The sequence below is a fragment of the Manacus vitellinus genome, unplaced genomic scaffold (assembly GCF_001715985.3).
Source record: "Manacus vitellinus isolate BGI_N305 unplaced genomic scaffold, ASM171598v3 scaffold_6_pilon, whole genome shotgun sequence".
In the NCBI taxonomy this organism is placed as follows: Eukaryota; Metazoa; Chordata; class Aves; order Passeriformes; family Pipridae; genus Manacus; species Manacus vitellinus.
The window spans coordinates 29,199,411-29,217,584 of NW_021940750.1; the positions used below are offsets into that span (position 1 = coordinate 29,199,411).

General features: G+C 40.3%; 1 protein-coding gene across 1 annotated transcript; it reads left to right on the plus strand.

Moving 5' to 3' along the window:
* The first annotated feature begins 989 nt into the window (after positions 1 to 989).
* Positions 990 to 2,181, plus strand: BDKRB1 (bradykinin receptor B1). The gene has a single exon (XM_008930166.4). The coding sequence runs from the start codon at positions 1,035 to 1,037 to the stop codon at positions 2,118 to 2,120; it is 1,086 nt and encodes a 361-aa protein (XP_008928414.3). The 5' UTR covers positions 990 to 1,034; the 3' UTR covers positions 2,121 to 2,181.
* The last annotated feature ends 15,993 nt before the right edge of the window (positions 2,182 to 18,174 follow it).

The window sequence follows — 18,174 nt, forward strand, 5'->3', positions numbered from 1 at the left end:
TACCTGAAGTGTTAGATGACACCACAGGCTCAGTAATATCTTGCCTGCCATAATGATTCTGAGACCGAATGCCTGTAAAAAACAAGATATAGGCACTATGGTCTAGCATGGCAACACCAGAAGAACGAAGTCAATGCAGGAGTCAGCTCTGACAACTCAGTGGATTTTCATGAGGATAAGGTTTTACCTGTCCTCTCACTTGGGAGACTGGGACAGCCTCTCTCCAGCTGAACTCAGTGAAGTTTTTGAACTGTAGAGGAGTAAATTTAGAGCTGCAGAGACTTTTCCTCCAGGCAAGATTTTGAGCACAAGATTTTGGAGGAGTTATGTTTTATTATTCAAACTGCTGACATTTGAGGGCAATAAGCTGTCTAATCTAAGCAATTTTGAACCCGAAGTTCAGGATGGGAGAAACTGAGAAGGAGCAAAAGAATGCAAAGTTCAAATAACAAGTGATGTCCATAGAGAGTGAGCAGCTTTTTCAGTTCTGGGGAAACAGGCATCATCCTGCTTAAGCAGGATGATAGAACACAATAATATATTAATATATATATTATATATATATATAATAGTATACACAGCATAGTAAATAAGAGTAAGAGAAAGGGCAGGGAACAATGCGAAGCTGGCTTTGTGTCAGCAGCGTGACTCCCTCTACTCTCAGGGAGATGGAATTGTCCCGTGTCTGTTTCTGTCATCAGTCTGGAAGAGACATACAGAACTACTTACACTAATTTGGTACTTTCCTTCCGCTGTGCCACTTTAAACAACGGAAGCAAGGAGAGGAAATTTCATAGGATGTAGAGTAAGTTACATCCTTGATAATACTGTGAACATTTCTCACTGTTGCACATAACAAGTATGGATTAATCTAGCCTATAATAATCAGTGAGGACTAATAAAGAACTTCCAGCAGTTAAAAAGTTTGTTACAGCACTCATGGGAGACAACTTTTGCAATTGTATGCTTCTTCTTTGCAGTCATTTGCTCTCGTTTGAAAGACGTCTTCTGTTCACTTCGGAATTTTTAAAAAAATGACTGAAACTCCTCTACTGAATATTACCTCCTCAAACCAGAGTGAAAACAGAAGCAATTCAGCTATTTGCCCAGAGCAGGATGACTGGTGGGACATCGTGTATTATATAGTGCCCAAGTACCTCGACGCTGTCTGTGCTATTGGAATGCCTGGAAATGTATTTGTTCTCCTCATTTATTCACTGCACAAGGGCCCCCTGAAGATAGCTGAAATCTACCTGATGAACCTAGCTGTTGCTGATCTTATCTTCCTCATGGGCCTCCCTTTCTGGGCAGAGAACATCAGGAATGAATTTAACTGGCCATTTGGCAGTTTCCTTTGCCGCAGCAACAGCGCATCCATCAGCCTAAACATGTACACCAGCATCTACTTGCTGGTGGCAGTCAGCGTGGATCGCTACTTGACTCTTGTCCATACCTTGAACCACAGACGGATACGGAGCAAAACTATTGCCAAAGGGATCTGCTTGCTCATCTGGTTCTTTGGCATCCTCCTCAGCATCCCAGTTTTTATGTTTCGGACTGTGAAAGACTATCCCCTGTGGAATATTTCAGCATGCACTTTGGACTTCCCCACCCCATCGTGGAAAACAGCTGAAAGCCTGGTACGCAGTGTAGTGGGGTTTGTGTTGCCATCTACAGCAATTATCTCCCTTAATTTCTCTACCATTAGGTCCCTACAAAAAAAAACAAGAGCACGAAGAGCGCTCGGGACAAAGGACTGCAAGGGGCACAAAGGCACGAAAGCTACCAGGCTGATCCTCACAGTGATACTGATGTTTCTTTTCTGTTGGACTCCTCACCATTTTTTTGTATTCCTTGATACATTGCACCATACGGAAGTGATCAAAGGCTGCTTCTGGGAGGAACTGCTCAATTTTGGGGAGCAGTTTGCTTATATGCTGGCTACCACCAACAGTTGCATTAACCCTGTGATTTATGTCTTTGTTGGGAAATTCTTCAGGCAAAAGGCTTTAGAAGTTTTTTCGCAGTTTATTCCCTGTGGATTTCCTTTGAAATGGGTATCTTTGAAAGAAATGTCATCAAATTTCAATGTGTTTTCAGTCAGGAGTAGTTTAACTTAATGAATATCATTTCCATCTTCATTTTTATATTGCAACTTATTTAATGTCATTGTAAATAGCATTAAAAATTAATATGAATTGCACTGATCTGCCATTCGCAGACTAAGATAATTAGCTACTAAAGTAAATCACTTGATTGCTTATTTGTCCTCAGGTTTACTTTTTTATGTCTGTGTTATCCATCCAAATACATAACATGTGATACTAGAAATTTATACCAAATAACCTAATCTCTTTTACCAATTACCAATGACTTGAAAGAAAAACTCTTTCAAGATACCAGAAAATATTACAGAAAACCATAAACCAGCTGAACATTTTACTTCATTGTATCTGTCATGACACCTAAAACACCAAATTGCAACAGGTGGTACAGAGCAAATATGAGCTTAATCTTTAGTTGATAACTGCATTTGAGCAATTATAGAATACCTCCAGTTATTTTGAACAACATTTTAAATGGTTTGCATTTTCACAGTAACATGGAAAATCTGAATATTTTTTGTGCATTTCAATTACATTCAGCACATAAATATTGTACAAAATGATATACCACAAAGAAATTGTACATAAGCTGTAAAAAGTGCAATGTAACACAGTAGCCTCCTCAAAATGACTTTTTTTATCCAATAAAATGTTACACAATTGGTCATCAAGTGCATAAAGATTCTTTTTATTTTTTATGTGTGAAAATACCCATGATGGCCATTGATACGGTATTCTTTTAGAATATCTTTCATCTGAGGCAAATCCTTAGAGACATATTTATATTTTTATGAACAAAAATTAATAAATTGCATAATATCTCATTTTTCATCATAGACTTTTTCTTTCTTATATTTTGGGTTTTTTTTTTTTATTTTGTCTCTTTTCCCTGTTCCTTTTGCGGAAGAGCAAATATATAGTTCTGTGATTAAAAATCCTTGTTGCTACCAAAATACAGACTCTGGTAGTAGAAGAAAACTTTTTTTCCATCACAGTCACAATTGCAGAGCAGACTTAAGGCAAGTGAGATATCTGTTTCCACAGCTCTAAAAGTATGTGTATGTACTGAAGTGGAAAAAGATATAGTGCAGCCTGTTCAGCCAGAAAGATATTGAGAGCACAAAGGAGCATACATTTGTATAACAATTTGTATAACAATTCATTTAATTAGTCATCATAAAACCTGTTCAGTCTTGTACTCACTGTAATAGCACTGCATTTTCTGCAGTTCTTTTTAGTGTTGCCATTTTGAATATGGAATTAATCTTGTATTTGATTGTAGAAATCTACCTGTTCAACTTCATTGCGGTAGGATTAGTGTTAGTTTTTAATGATTCTCTCAAATTTTTTGAATCTGAACAGCTGAAGCCTTTTGAAGACTTAAAAATCTATCTTTCTGCAATGATGGTTTAGGAATTAAGGGTGAATTAAGGGAGGAAGAATTACTCATTGGTTTACTAGTTTCACTCCTTCTGTGACAGCTGTTTTTAAAATAAATGCAAGGTTTAGCAGTAACAACGGCATGTGAAGTTCCCTGAGTCATCTGAGATCAAATCCTCATTCCTGTTTATTGTAAACTGTTGAACACTGTATTTATTTAATAAATCCCCAGCTGAATCCTTAATTAAAAAAACTTTCAAGTGGAGATATTTTATGAGGGAAAAAAAGACAAAAAAAGACAAAGAAAAGGTAAAAAATAAAATAAGCTGAAATCATGAAAAAGAAGGGTAGAAACAGAAGTGCCATTTTCCCTCTATGGATGAGGACCTTAAAAGGGAAAAATATTTGTCTTGTCTGACTGACACTAGTCCATGTTATGCAATGTAAACAAATAAAGGGAAAAACACTTCTTGAGTTCTGTGGCATATTTAGAGTATGAGCTAATAGATTAAAAATCAGTCTGAAATCTGAATTTAATGGAAAGCCTCCTGTTTCCTCCAACAGGCAAGTGACAAGGGCTTTCATGAAAGTCCTGCCTCTTTTACATATGTACAACTGTCAGCACAAGCATCTATAGTCTAAATACTGCTTTAAACCATTTAAAAAGGTCTTGCAAATGAATGGATTTACCCTCCAATATGATTGTATGTAAATGTGTGCATCTGTGACTGTATATTAGGGTCTACTGCTCATTAGTGGTGCTTTTTCCCTTCACTGCTTGCTGTACTGCTCACTGTGCTGTGCCTGGGGACATTTCAATAACAGCCATGGTGATGCTCCCAGGCTGGCGGGTGACCAGAGTCCTGCTGCTGTGTCTGTGCTGCTGTACTGGACAGGGTGGAACTCTGGTGTGAACTTGAGCTGAAGGGACTGTGACATACAGATGAGTCCATACTGGAGCAGAAATCCACCTGTAGCCTGCGGAGGACCACAGACCACAGCAGGTGGATGCCGGAAGGATGATGTGACCCCCTGAGAAGCCCATGCTGGAGCAGGTTTGCTGGCAGGACCTGTGACCCCATGGGGGAGCCATACTGGGGCAGTTTATGAAGCACTGCAGCCCATGGGAAGGATCCAGGTTGGAAAAGTTCAAGGAGGACTATCTCCCATGGGTGGGACCCCATGCTGGAGCAGGGGAAGCAAAGATTCCCTTGCAGCCTTTGGTGCAGACCATGGTGAAGCAGGCTGTCCCCCTGCAGCCTGTGGAGGACTATGATGTACTACACTAACGGTGGATTAGGGGAGGAGTTCATCACACTGTTAAGTCCTATAACCTGGCACAAAAGGACTAGGGTTGGAGATTGTAATTAATGTGCCTTTAAATTATGGTAACCCATGATTTGAGTTGCATGTTACAGGAATTGCTACAGCAGAAACCACCAAACCAATAGAGGAGAAGCCTTAAAAAAGAAGTATAAGTGCATCAGTGACAAGATCTGAGCTGGCTTTGGTGCCCAGTAACTCCAAGAAGCAGACTCCACTCCCCATGGGTTGTTCTTTTGAATAAACATCCTTTTAAGCTTTTCTTCTGTTACTTCTCACACTCCCGATAAACACTGTCAAGCATTAATCATTAAAAAACTTCTCTGCTGAAATATGAATCTTTTACAGTTGAGATACCAGCACCCTAAGAGTTTGTAAGTATAATTTAACTTGTTCTCCTCGTCCATCTGTATTGAATTAGTGTATTTCATATTTTAATAATAACTTCTCTAGGGCAAGGACTATCTTTTTGTTATCTGTTCAGGTCGTGCTTAACACCCAGACTTTAGTTTATAATAGAGCCCTCCTAGCCCTAGCACAATAAAACAACATTTAGTATTCATTGAAACCCATCTTAAGGAATAGTACAGCCTGGATTGACATTTGCAGTACCAAAATATTTTGACAAGCCATTTCAGTTTTACGAACTTTAGCTGTAAATGTAGATAGTTCTCATATTAGATTCCACCCTTAACAACAACAAGAACGGCAGAAACCACCACCAAACTGAGCTGATTGATTTCTAAAACTGAAACTGGAAGAAAAGGCTCTGATTACTAAAAATAAAGACAGATGCATTGTAGGAGGCGTGTCCCAGGGGCAAGGGAATCAAGGGACACGCACAGGGACAGACAACCCCATTTCAGAGATCTATAGCCACGTAGGCTTCTAACCTGCCAGGAGCCATCTTCCTGGGAAGAGAACTGTTTGTCATCCCTGTTAAAATCGCACCATATCAAGTAAAAGTATTGACTCTTGGATGGAAGAAAGCAGTTTGCTCACAGTACAGATGTGCTGGAGCTTTCACCAGCCAGATCCTCACACTGATGCTTAAATCCTGTGCAGTCACCTGTGACAGAGTTTCACGAGAGACCTGGTCACAGAGCAACCCACTTCACTGCTCATGGGTGCTGTGGGTCAAGGGATGTGGATGTCAAAAAAGCTGCTGCTTCACTGTCCCAGTTTGCTTCTTGGTGCGCTCCCAACAGTAGGAAAGGAATAAGTGACAAAAGCTTTGCCAAGATGGCAGGACCAGAATCAGACCGGGGAAATGGGGCTAGGTCTGGAGTTTAGTGGTGAACAGAGAAATATCTGATTGGACACTGGGAGTCAAGAAACAGAAGAAAAGGCTGAGGGGAGAGAATAAATCACCTACCAGTTCCTCTGTCAAGTCTTTTCCCCACGCTAGAATGTATGGAGGAGCAGGGAGGTCAAAGTGACCAAAAGAAAGCATTGAGGGAGAAGGAGACAGGGACTGACTGTACCAGGAAACACAATGAGAAGCAGTGTGCGTGTGAAGGGGCTTTGACAATGAACTGGGAAAGAGTTTGGACCTGCTAGCAAGGACCAGAGTAAAGTACAATTAAAGGAAGAAGAAGATGTCTCAGCATGGGACTTGGGATACTTTTTTCCCTTAAAAAAAAGCCGGTCAAAATTAAAAACATTAAAATCAATTAGAGAAATTTGAGTTTACCAAATCAAGTATTCAAGGGCCAGGAAATATTTGACTTAAGACTGTGTCCTAGTTAGGACAGCTGAGATCAGTTCATCATGGTGGGTGTAACCCAAAACTGTGTATTCTATAGCCTTCCATGTCGTTTCCCAGAAACTAGACTATTGTTGTCAATAGACTATTCTCTCTGCCCATAGAGCCTGACTCCTCAGGCTATAAACTAGGTGTTAAGAGGCCTGTGAGATAGGAGGATGTTTCTGTCCTCACACCCTTTGTGAAACTCCCCGCCCTGAGGGGAGTACCAAGCATTCCTGCCTGAACTGGAGGATATATAATCTTGGAGTTTTGGAACATTTTTCAACCCACTCGTGGGATCCAGAGGACGGCTGCATCTCATCGCTCTCAACCAGACTTAGACCACCACTGGACTGCGATCACCAGTTCTGGCCAGACTGCAGCAGCTCTCCCACCAGCAGGTTCTTCCCCTCTCCCTTTACTTTGGACTCAAACAGGGCCCAAGGAACACCACTTTGTTCATGCCCCAGGGCACTGGGTTATACATTTGGGTTTTTGTGGGTTGAGACCAATTGTTTGTTTGTATTATTGTACTTACTGTATTATTTTAATAAATTGTTATTCTGACTTATAATCTCTCCTTTGAGTTGAGTTCATTCCCCCTGCTGGTTAACTTTTAAACCAGCACAGACTGTCCCTGAAATCTCAGTGTGGAGATTAGAATATTAGAAGACATTCTAAAATAAGAGCTAATAGGAAGAATATTGTCATCTGCATAAATGTAGGAAGTAACATCCCCCTTTCTGACAAACAGTAGACATCACCTTTGGTTACTGGAAAGGAGGTGTCAAAACACCTTCATCGTAGAAGAGCAGGTCAGGGCTTTGGGTCCATCAGGAGGGCAGGCGAAGAGCAAAACCTGGGATTCAAAAAAATCCTACTCTATCAGTACGAAGAATAGATGGTAAATCATGCAAGAGCATGGTTTGGTTTTGGTTTTACTTTTTCATCAGAGAATTTGAAGCTCTAATGAAAAACAAGCCAATCTGAAGAGCATAGCAGCTTATTTTAGTTACTCTGGTGTTTTAGCTGTTTTTTCCTTTGAGTTTTCAGCAGTTGTTGTTCATGCCAATCTCTTATTTCACACATGACTTGGAGTAAAATCCTGAGTATCTTTTCCAGCCTACTGGGCTAGATGAGGGACCTGCCCTCTCTTTCCTGAGCCACACACAATAGAGTGCCCTTGCAACTAGTATGTTTTTCCCTGGTGGAGGACGGCCAAGGACCCATTTAGTCACAGATGTCATGCCCTACCTGAACTCTCCAGAAGATGCTGCATTGCAAATGCCCATCATGCTAAGCAAGAGAAAATATTAGCAAAGCTCTGCTCCAAAGGAGGAGTGAATTCCATCTTCTTTCTATCCTTTTTTTTTTCTTCTGTTGCAAAAAAGGAACAGTCTTGTTGGAGACGTTCACTCTGCAGCTGCTCACAAAGAACCAAGATCTGACCCATTCTTGAGCCTCACCTTGGTTAGTAGGTGTGGCTTGAACAGATCCATCTGCCTCTCAGGATCAATCCATGGACAGCAATGCATCTGTTGTGGTTTTGGCTGGGACAGAGTTAGTTTTCTTCCTAGTGGCTGGTACAGTACTGTGTTTAGTTTTGAGAATAGTATTGATACTGTACTGATCACAGCCTACAGACAGGCAGGGCATTGGTCAATAAGTCATGAGCAACTGTATTATGCAGCACTTGTTTTTCTTGAGGTTTATTACTCTCTCTCTCTCTCGCTCTTTCTCCTTTTTAATTTCTATTATTATTATTGTTGTTGTTGTTGTAGTTATTATCATTAGTATTATATTTTACTTTATTTCAATTATCAAACTGTTCTTATCTCAACCCACGAGATAACCCATGACATTTTTTCTGATTCTTCTCCCCATCCCACTGTCTCCATGGTGTCTGGTTGGTGGCTGGGATTAAACCACAATGTCATACTACCTTGTGTGAATAGTAAGAGGGAAGAAGCCTGCTTTAGCACTGCTCCTTAGTTTCTGGCAGGAGAACCTTGTCCGCACAACTTACTTTGGCCATGCTGTTGCCAGAAATTCAGAAACTCTCTTCTGCTATCAAGCACTGGTCATGGGGAGTTATTAAATGACATGACACAGTAAAAGAGATCAAGTAATTCAAAACTTCCTAGTTTTATGCATATGTGTGGGTGGTTGCAGTGCATTCTACAGGAAAACACCTCAGGAAGAAAACAGCTTAGGGATGATCTGAAAAACTAAACACAATTCCAGTATGGGGTAGAAACTGGAATAGTTTATTGAATGTGAGAACACAATTTTAAGGGCCTAGGGGGCTGGACATGTTAATAAGGAGGACAAGCTATGTTAATTAGGGGGTTACACAAGTTTTACTGCTGTTTAGCTGATAGGTTAATTTTTCTCTCAACCAAGATTACATAGAGGGAAGGGATTAAAGGGGTTTGGATATGACCTTAAACAATCATTTCAGAAAGTCTTTTTCTAAATTCTACTGGAGCCAGGCTAATTCCCAGGGTTGTACATCAACAAGTCTTGTGAGGAAGGTCCAGCTTCTTCAGATCATGAGATTCTTGCCAGCCCCTGTTTTCCAAGGTCTGCTGTGTCACAAAGAATTCCTACATCTCAACACAGCTTAGCAAGCAACTGCTCTAGAAAACCCTCTTCTGCCATTTTAATCTTGTGCATTTCAGGTTTGTTCCAGCAAAATCTCCACTGTCTGCTAGTGATATTTTCTTTCAGGAGCTGAGGCTTATTTTCCATCACGGCTCTAATCTACAGCTACAGCTGGGAGAGATGTTCTCCTCTGGGAAGTAATTCACACATAGAAAAGTTCACATTTGGCTTTCAGCTCCTGCACAGCAAATCCCCAGCCACACATTAGGGATGAAACCAACCACCACCATTTCCCACAGGAAGACATGGAATAAGTCTTACATCCATCACACAAGACTAAGTCATTAGATAAACTGCAAAGTTCAAATCCTGAAGAAACTTTTCAAATTGTTCCAGTATATTTTTGATGTATGAAAATGTACATGCCAGGTAGCTCTGGAGTCGCATGGGGGAAGAAATGCTCGTCATTCAGCACTGGAAGATAAGTAGAAATATTTATATGTATTTATATATATGTATATATATAAATAATTTATATATGCAGTCTCAAGCATTCCTTATCTAAGTGACAGAACTGCACTGTGAATAACAGGTTAGAGGCCATCATGATATACATCACAGTCAATTGAAATTAGTGGAGCTGTACCTATTTGTTCCAGATAAAGGGCTGGTCCTGAACACAGGTAGTGACTTCAAGTGCCTAATATTACACTATTTTAAAGTTATAAATTTTTCAGAGTCCAAGAAATTACACCAGCACAAAGTTAGCATGATAAGCAATAATGTCTCTATTTTTTTTCTGTGCTTTTTAACTGTAAACTTCTGATAAAAATCTCTTTCATGTGACAAAGCTGCTGGTGCACCCTGTAGAAGTTATCAGGAGAAAAGAGGATTTGCCCAGGACAAATCATGACAAGAAAGATCAGCCTCTAGTGATAAAGTGAGACGCTCAGTAAGCTCGGATTTGAAAAATATGCAAATTGCAAAAAAAAAAAAAGGAAGAAAAAAAAAGGCCAAGACTCGATACTAAATTTTACAAATGAAAAAGTAGCTAAGACATTTTTTAAAAGGAGAAAATCAAGAAAATATAAAGATAAGGCTACCTATTCTACAAAACTTTAGTCAGTCTCTCATGAATCACAAGAAGTACTGAGCCTCTGAGTGAGGCCTCGTGCCAACATTGCTTAACTCTTATCTGCTGGTTGAATGCCAGCTCCCAAGCATGGATGCCAGTAATTCAAATCACACACAACCAGAACATTGAATCTCTCTGATGTGGCAAGTGGTAGTCAGACAATGGATGACGGTATGTCTGATGGGACTTAACGCCCTAGAGATATCCTTATGTTTAAGACATTATTGCAGATAAATAGTAGTTACTGGAATATCTAAAATTATTTGTGAGAAGATGTTATGATGTTTAGCACGGTTTTGTCTCCTGTCTTGTCTCAGAAATTTGGATGTGAAGGGCTGCAAAGCGCCACTGGGTCAGCTAAATACAGTTTACAGCTGTCAGAAAACTGTCAGAAAACTTTCTTCTTTGCATGGTATGGCAGAAAAGAAATACTCTGCTTTGTTTGGCAACAGCTTCAGGGCTGTTAAATAATAACCTATCACTATCAGGCTGTCATGGAAGAGGTTATCATTACCCTGTTAATAGAAGAGGGAATTAATGATGGCAGAAGACTAATGCAGCAAACTGACTTGCAGGTATATAGGAACATATGTAGACTTCTATTTCTCAGTGGCAGCAAAATCCCAACAGCCTGACCTGGGGTGCTCTTCATGACTGTATCATAATGGAAAGAGGAAAGGAAACTCAAGCTAATGGAAAAATACTTACCAGAAGCAAGTTCCAGAAAAGAAACAGTATTTCTTTTGTCAAAGGACTCTTTGGTGTGCAGACTGCTAAGACTTCACACATCCTAAACTTCAAGGCCATTCTTTGCTAAATTGTCGCTGCAGATCAACATTCAGGTGCTCAGTGATGCATTAAAGACACACTTTCCTTCACACATGGTGCTGTTCACACCAAGACTTAGCATCATTCTCAGGCAATACACACATTTGGTAGCCCAAGGGGAGAGGACAGTGGTCTAACTACCAATTGTACAATCAGTGCCTCATCACCCTGAAACCACAGTACACCAGCTCTGATCCCAGCTGTACCTCCTCAGCCCTTTGGCTTTCTGCAGCAGCTCTCTTAGCACCTCTCAGCTGCCCTTGGCTTGCTTTCAGTGGCAAGATTGTGGTCAAAGGTATTGCAATTACTAAGGCACAAGTGTGAGGTTTTGAGAGACAGTTTCAGTTCTTACCTCTGATACAACCTTTTCTTTAAATCAGTAGATGGGGTAGCTTGTTAGCAGGGACTCTAAAGGCAGCCTTGTGGGCTGCTCTAAGCTCTGTGTGCAGCCCTGGGTTTGCTTCCAAATGTGCCAACAATCACCCCAGATGGGAGCCCTAGGCTAAACAGGACAGCCAAAAAGGTACTTTTGTTTTGAGGCTGCTGTAATCCACCCTACACATAGCAGGGTCACTGCCACCAATATGTTTCAGGTAACCATCAGTATAATGAGGCTTACAAATTCCACAGATGTCTTGCGACACCTCAGAATAAAATAGGCATATGAACACAGAATCATAGAATATACTGAGTTGGAAGGGACCCATCAGGATCATTGAATCCAACTCCTGGCCTGCACAGGACACCCCAAGAATAGCACCAAATGCCAGAGAGCATTGTCTGATATCAGATACTATAATAACAGAGCTTATCAAGTGCTTCATCTAGACAATAAAAGCCAAAATTCCACCTATTGTCTATGTAGCACTTACTTTAAGTGTGAAACACCTGCCCAAAATTTCCCCATGTCTTGCTGGTTGTTGCATCCTCAGAGGTGTCTGCATCACTGTTGTTTTCCTTCCCATGTAGTAGCTGAAAAGTATAGTTTTGCATTTGCTAGTAAAATCCATAAAATAAACATTCATATGTTTTACTGTGAAAATAACCATTTCCTTGGAATAGCTGGACAAAAAACTAGCTTTGTTAGAATTATTCATACCTCATCTTTCATGCTGTGGCAAAAATCAAATATCCTACAAGTACACTGCACTTTATCCAAACAATAAGAAGTCCTCTAAACAGCACACGATACCTCTGAAAAACTACACAGAAGTATCACTGACTGATCATGTTAAAAGGAGTCGTCCACGGAGAAAGCATATAAAGCAAGGGCACAGTTTCAGTAGAATAAAATTAGATGTGTGATGTTAGAAATGCATTGTACTTCCTGCCCTGCTCTGCTTCACTTCCAGGCATTCTGCACAACCCATCCTGTTTATTCAGATGAGCTGTGCAGGGTCCGGAAAAGTTATTTTGAGATACTTGTCCCAGACTTTTGGGACATGGCTGTGAAACACAAATCCCTTCATGCACTGGATTCCGTGTCTGCCTTTTTGTCAAATTCTAACTACTCAGACTAGTATTAGTATTATTATCTTGTGTCTTGATTTTAGTGAAACACTTCCTTTTCCAGTTCAATATATCATTTTCTGGTGCCCTGGACAATATTTTCTTTGCTCGTGTTGTTGGAGACTTGTCTGAAGTTTCTGGTCACTAGTGGAAACAGCCTGCAGCAATAAATAATGGCAGATGGTGTCCTTCAGCAGGGCTCCTCAGTCCAGACCCACAGCCTCTCTCTTACCCTGTCACCAGGAGCACAATGCACAGACAGCTGTATTCAGCACAGGTTGGCCCAGAGCAGAAAAGTCCCTGCAACTCTGCAGTAAGGGACTACTCTGGGAGCTGAGAACTGGGAGACAGGAGCAAACAGTACAAGACAAATGTGATGAACTAGCCAAGCTGTATTCCCTTTAGGAACCAACAGAAGTATCTTCCTAGATGTCCAAAATAACATTTTTTTTCCACATAGGCCAATTGGGAAATATTTTTTTTTGTCCAAGCCTATTGCTGTGTGAAGTGATGTTTTCTTTACATCTTTCAGGAGCAAACAAGAGAGCAAGACACACTCGGTTCTGTGAACTGAGACACACTTTGTTCCGTGAACATTCTCCTACTGTATAAGAAGGACTGAACAGCTCTGATGCTATTAGTCCAATTTAGACTAAGGTTAATAACACTTAATGAACATTAGTGCTAAACTCATTGCATAATAATATGTTAAAAGAAAAATATTATGTATTTTGAGAAATATGAGTGTATGTTATCAGAAACTGTCAGCAAAAAAAATCAGTTCCACTTAGAAAAACAGAAATATGAGAACATCTTAATCACTCTAACTGAACAGTTTTGTGCTCATAAAAAAATTTTGGTAAGGCAATTTTTCAATACAGACACGTGATTTCACAGAATCATCATTTCTTACATTCTTCTGCTGTTACTACTGAGTTCCATGCTATACCTTAATAATGCACACTATAGAGCCAAATAATTGCTTTCCTTTACCCAGACATTCTCTGATTTGTACAATTTTAAGCATTATTATGTGAAGGTCATTTCTGAGAGATACTTTTTTGTATTCAGCTTATTCTTACAGACTCATAGAAGAGCTGAGGTTGGTGGGGACCTCTGGAGACAATCTAGGCCAACCCTCCCACTCAGGCAGGTTGCTCAAGACTATGTCCAGTCAGCTTTTGAAAATCTTAACAGGTGGAGACTCCACAATGCTCTGAGTAACCTGTTCCAGTGTTTTATCATTCTTATAGTTAAAAAAAAAAATCACTATAAAAATTCCAAGTTCTCCTCTATACTTCCTTCAGTGATAGAAAAGCTATGACATGAGAAAAACTTCTCTGGAACAGCAAGGAAACTAGACAAACAACTACATCCAAAAATAAATTAGTAGGAAAAATACAGAACATACTAATCAAGTTCCCTATAATATGCTGCTACCACGTATGTGATCCAGAAGTTGTGTATCTGGTAAGTATAGCACTTAGAAAGGTCATATTTGGTAATTCCAAATTATGTTGTCCTTTGCTTTGGCAACAAAGGTGAAGGAGAGCAAAACAGTTCAATGTTTGGGAAACGATGTGTGTGCCACAGAAGGGAATACTAAATGACCCATAGCTTGACTGTGAGAGCAGGGGTGTTGGTGGTAGGCAAATCACTCCTGTCAATATGGGCTAGTCCATCTGACACTGGGTCAACAACTGTGTTTCCTTGTTGAAAGAAGCTAAAGAAGAAAATAGCAGGAGTCAGAAAACTAGAGGAATTGCCCCCTCTTGTCAGTCTATGCACTGAGAGTGACAGTAGGAAATAGACTGTCTGGCAATAATTATATACAGTCATGTAAACAGAGATGATTCTTACAGCATAAACCCACTAAGGGAGGTAAATGAAGGCAGGGCAGACAGTGAAGACTGTTGTATTTGGTTACTTTTTGCCATCTATTTTGTCAATGTTATTTACATTATTTTGCTATAAACAGTCTCTGTATATTTGTATCCATACGGAACTAGGACTACAATACCTTTTTAATGTTTAATAATTCATTTCTTCTTCTAAAGGAAAATAGGGAGAAGCAACAGTTCTCCACAAGGCAAATATTTTCTAACTCATGAGGTCTAGAAATCATCGACTTACCATTTGCAATATTCTAGGGCATTAGCTCTTCCTCCCTCCACATATATTACAATAAATGCCCTAAATTTCCCTTTCAGCAAATTTTTTTGTAGTGTCTGTTATTTCAAATGACTGTAATTACTGTCTGACACTGAGTTATAAGAAGATAGATTGGTTTGATTAGAGTTGGTGAACTGTTTCTAGAGAGGCATTTTGCTTGAGAAATACAGCTACTTTTTTTCCTTATCAAATATCTAGAGAATGAATGTGCTTTATGTGTTTTAAATGCTCACTGGTTGAAATTATGCAGTAGATGGTATATATTGCAGCATACTAAAGAATGATTAACTCTTTAATCTTACTGCTGCCAGCTTCAGATGCTGATTTTCAACGTGGAGAGCCGTCCAAGGCATGAATTCTCCTTTATCCTTCCATTACCCAGGATACTTTTAGAGCCCCTAAGCAGAGCCTCACACACTCTTTTCACTGGAGCACCCTCCCATGGGAATACTCAAGACACTTTGTTCAGACTGACTTGTGACAGAAATGTTGGGGAGTGGGGAAAGGAATATGGGAATATGGGAAAGAAAACATGTCACCTTTGCTTTGCTGGGTTTGTAACAGCCTCAAAAGCTCCTCTGCTTCTATGATTCAGCTGGACACTCCTGCTGGAACCTATCCCAGTTTCTTCCACCTGACCTCACTGAAGGAATTTCTCCATCTATACTCAGTCTACATACATGGAAATGAACTCAAGAGTTTCAGTCTGTTTTTGCAGCAGCACTTAGCAAGCTGGAGGCGACCTTCCCAACAGACTAGTAAAAACAGTGGCAAGATCTACACACAGTGCTGTGTTGCATCCCAAAGGACCTCCAGCACAGTTTTACCAGCAGCTGTTAGCCTGAGTTATTGAAATATTGACAGGTATTAGGGGCTTTTGTTGAAATGCATCTTCATTCTCAAGGAAAGGCCATGTCGCATATTCTGCTTGCTGTTCCATGCAGTTTACAGTGCTGCCTGCCAAGTGTGTCTCAGAAAGACTAATGATGTTTACAGTGCTTCATACACATTTAAACACAATATTTTCATGCTAATCTCATCTCGTATTTAGACCACCCCATGAGATGGCCTCCTCTGAGCAAAAAAGGAAATATTTATTAGTGAATATGATTGGTAAAGCAATATAGAGCTTCGTGAATACCTAATTTCTCCAAACCTTTTGAAATTGCAGTTGTAACTTACATAATTACAAATTTACAATTGCAATTTTTAACACACATAACAGAATTTCAAAAGATATCACAGCAGGTCTCTTGTGTTGCCGGCCTAGACCATTGCTGCAGAACTCTGTGCAAGGAGCATTGATCCATATAAATTTTTGACCTATGTGAACTGACAAGCTTGAAGCCTACTGTGTGCACTGCCACTGTGTGCATGCTCTTACTGGGAAGTCCATGTGAGCTCTATCATACCTCTCACTGCTGCCCAGTCCTCCTAAACCTCAGCACTGCCCCGTGTAGCCTGTGTTCATGGAATTAAAGGGTGCAGCAATGCTGACACAGCCTTCTTGTCCAATCCCAATTCTTTTGCCCACCTTCACATAAATCACAATACACACAGGCTGTCGCTGCAGCAACTCTGCCAGCTTAGATTAGATGCTAACAGCATGACACATGATTATGCCACAGGGCAAGCCAGGTCCCCAGATACATATGCACTGATGAAACCATGACCAAAACTGCCTATCTCAGCAGTGAAGCCACCAATAGATTATATAGGGAACATACCATTAGAGTTAATGCACCTGAAAGAAAAATGAGGGGAAATGGCACTTAAGCAGCAAAATGGAGGGACCAGAAATGTGATTCAGGAATGGTCAGACGAAGCTGAAACTCCCTGACCCGTTCCAACCATTAAGCTGCTTTACTCACCTTGATAACCCATATTAGGGGAAACACTGGAGCAGCAGACAGCTCCCAACATCACCTGCTTTGTTAGATGGTCCTTGTCTTAGAGGTCATCTGGTGTGCTTGCTCCTCTACCTCTCATTTGGACTGAAGGAGCATTGAAGGACAAGACAAAGAAGCTTTCCTGCAAGGTGAGTTCAAGTACAGAGGCAGTTTTTGGGAGCAGGTATAAGCATATGGAGGAAGTACAACATTCACATATTTCTTTAAAATTAAATGAAAACACCTACTCCTCATCTTCTTGGCCATTGCAATCCCTTTCTGGTTACAGTCTGGTTACACAGAAATTAAAATTTAAAGCAAAAACTTGTGATTCAAAGCAAGGTGTGCTATTTTGCAGGTACTCACTGACCAACCCTTACCCTCTCAAAGGCATGATAGCTACCTACCTATCACATACTGTTTAGTAAACAGCCTCCTAAGACTCGTGGATATCAGGAGACCTTCAATATGCGTATTTCCTTCCACCAATGCACAATGTGATACTGCTCTCTGCCAGTAAGGTCTTGTGCCACGTGGTGCTGAAATTCAAACAACTGGTGCAAGATGACTTGAACGGACTCCAAGTAACTGAGGATATTATTGCCTTCCCAGGGGTGAAGTGACAATGTTGTCAACTCCTCAGAAAGGAGGAATACATGTCATTCGTCAGAAACACCTGAGCTGCTTCAGGGACAATATCAGTGTACCACAAATGAAACATAATGGAAAGCCTGTTTTTTAGAGGAGATGAGCATCTGGGGCCTCAAGAGATGGCACAGAGGGAAGGAGAAAGACTGTGTGAATGAGCACACATGAGACAGGAGCTGGGGATTAAGAACTTCTAAGGATAACAGGAAAAAAATAATGTCCTTCCTGCAAAACAGGAAAGAAAGTCAGAAATGCTGTTGCCAAGAGAGAGAGGTAGGAAGGTCTCTGAATAGCTGAAGAAGCTTCTAAGGACACGCAGAATTTTGTGGTAACCAAAACTGTTTTGCATTACTTTTGCTAAGTGCGTATTTTGTATGAAGCAAATACTTAAAATTGTTTAGTTTAAATATTTCAAAGTATTTTCTCCCTGTTCACAGATAAAAGATGAAGAAAGCATGCTGCCAAATGCAGTGTTAGTAATCTTCTGAGATTTCAACATCCTGCTTTATAAATATTCTGTAACCATAGGGAGATTGCTTCCAAGCAGTGTGCACCTAGAGCTAGAGTTCACATCATGGAATCACAGAATCATTTGTGTTGGAAAGGACCTCCTGAGATCACCTAGTGCAACCCCCAGCTCAAGTAGAGGCAGCTACAGCAACTTGGCCAGGACCACATTATCAGGTTTTTGATATGTCCAGAAACAGCCTCTAAAACATCTCTGGGCAACCTGTGCCAGTGCTTGACCACTCACAGTAAAGAAAAAAGAAAATGTTTTCTTACATTCAGATGGAATTTCACGTGTTTTAATTTGTGTTCATGGCCTCTTGTTGT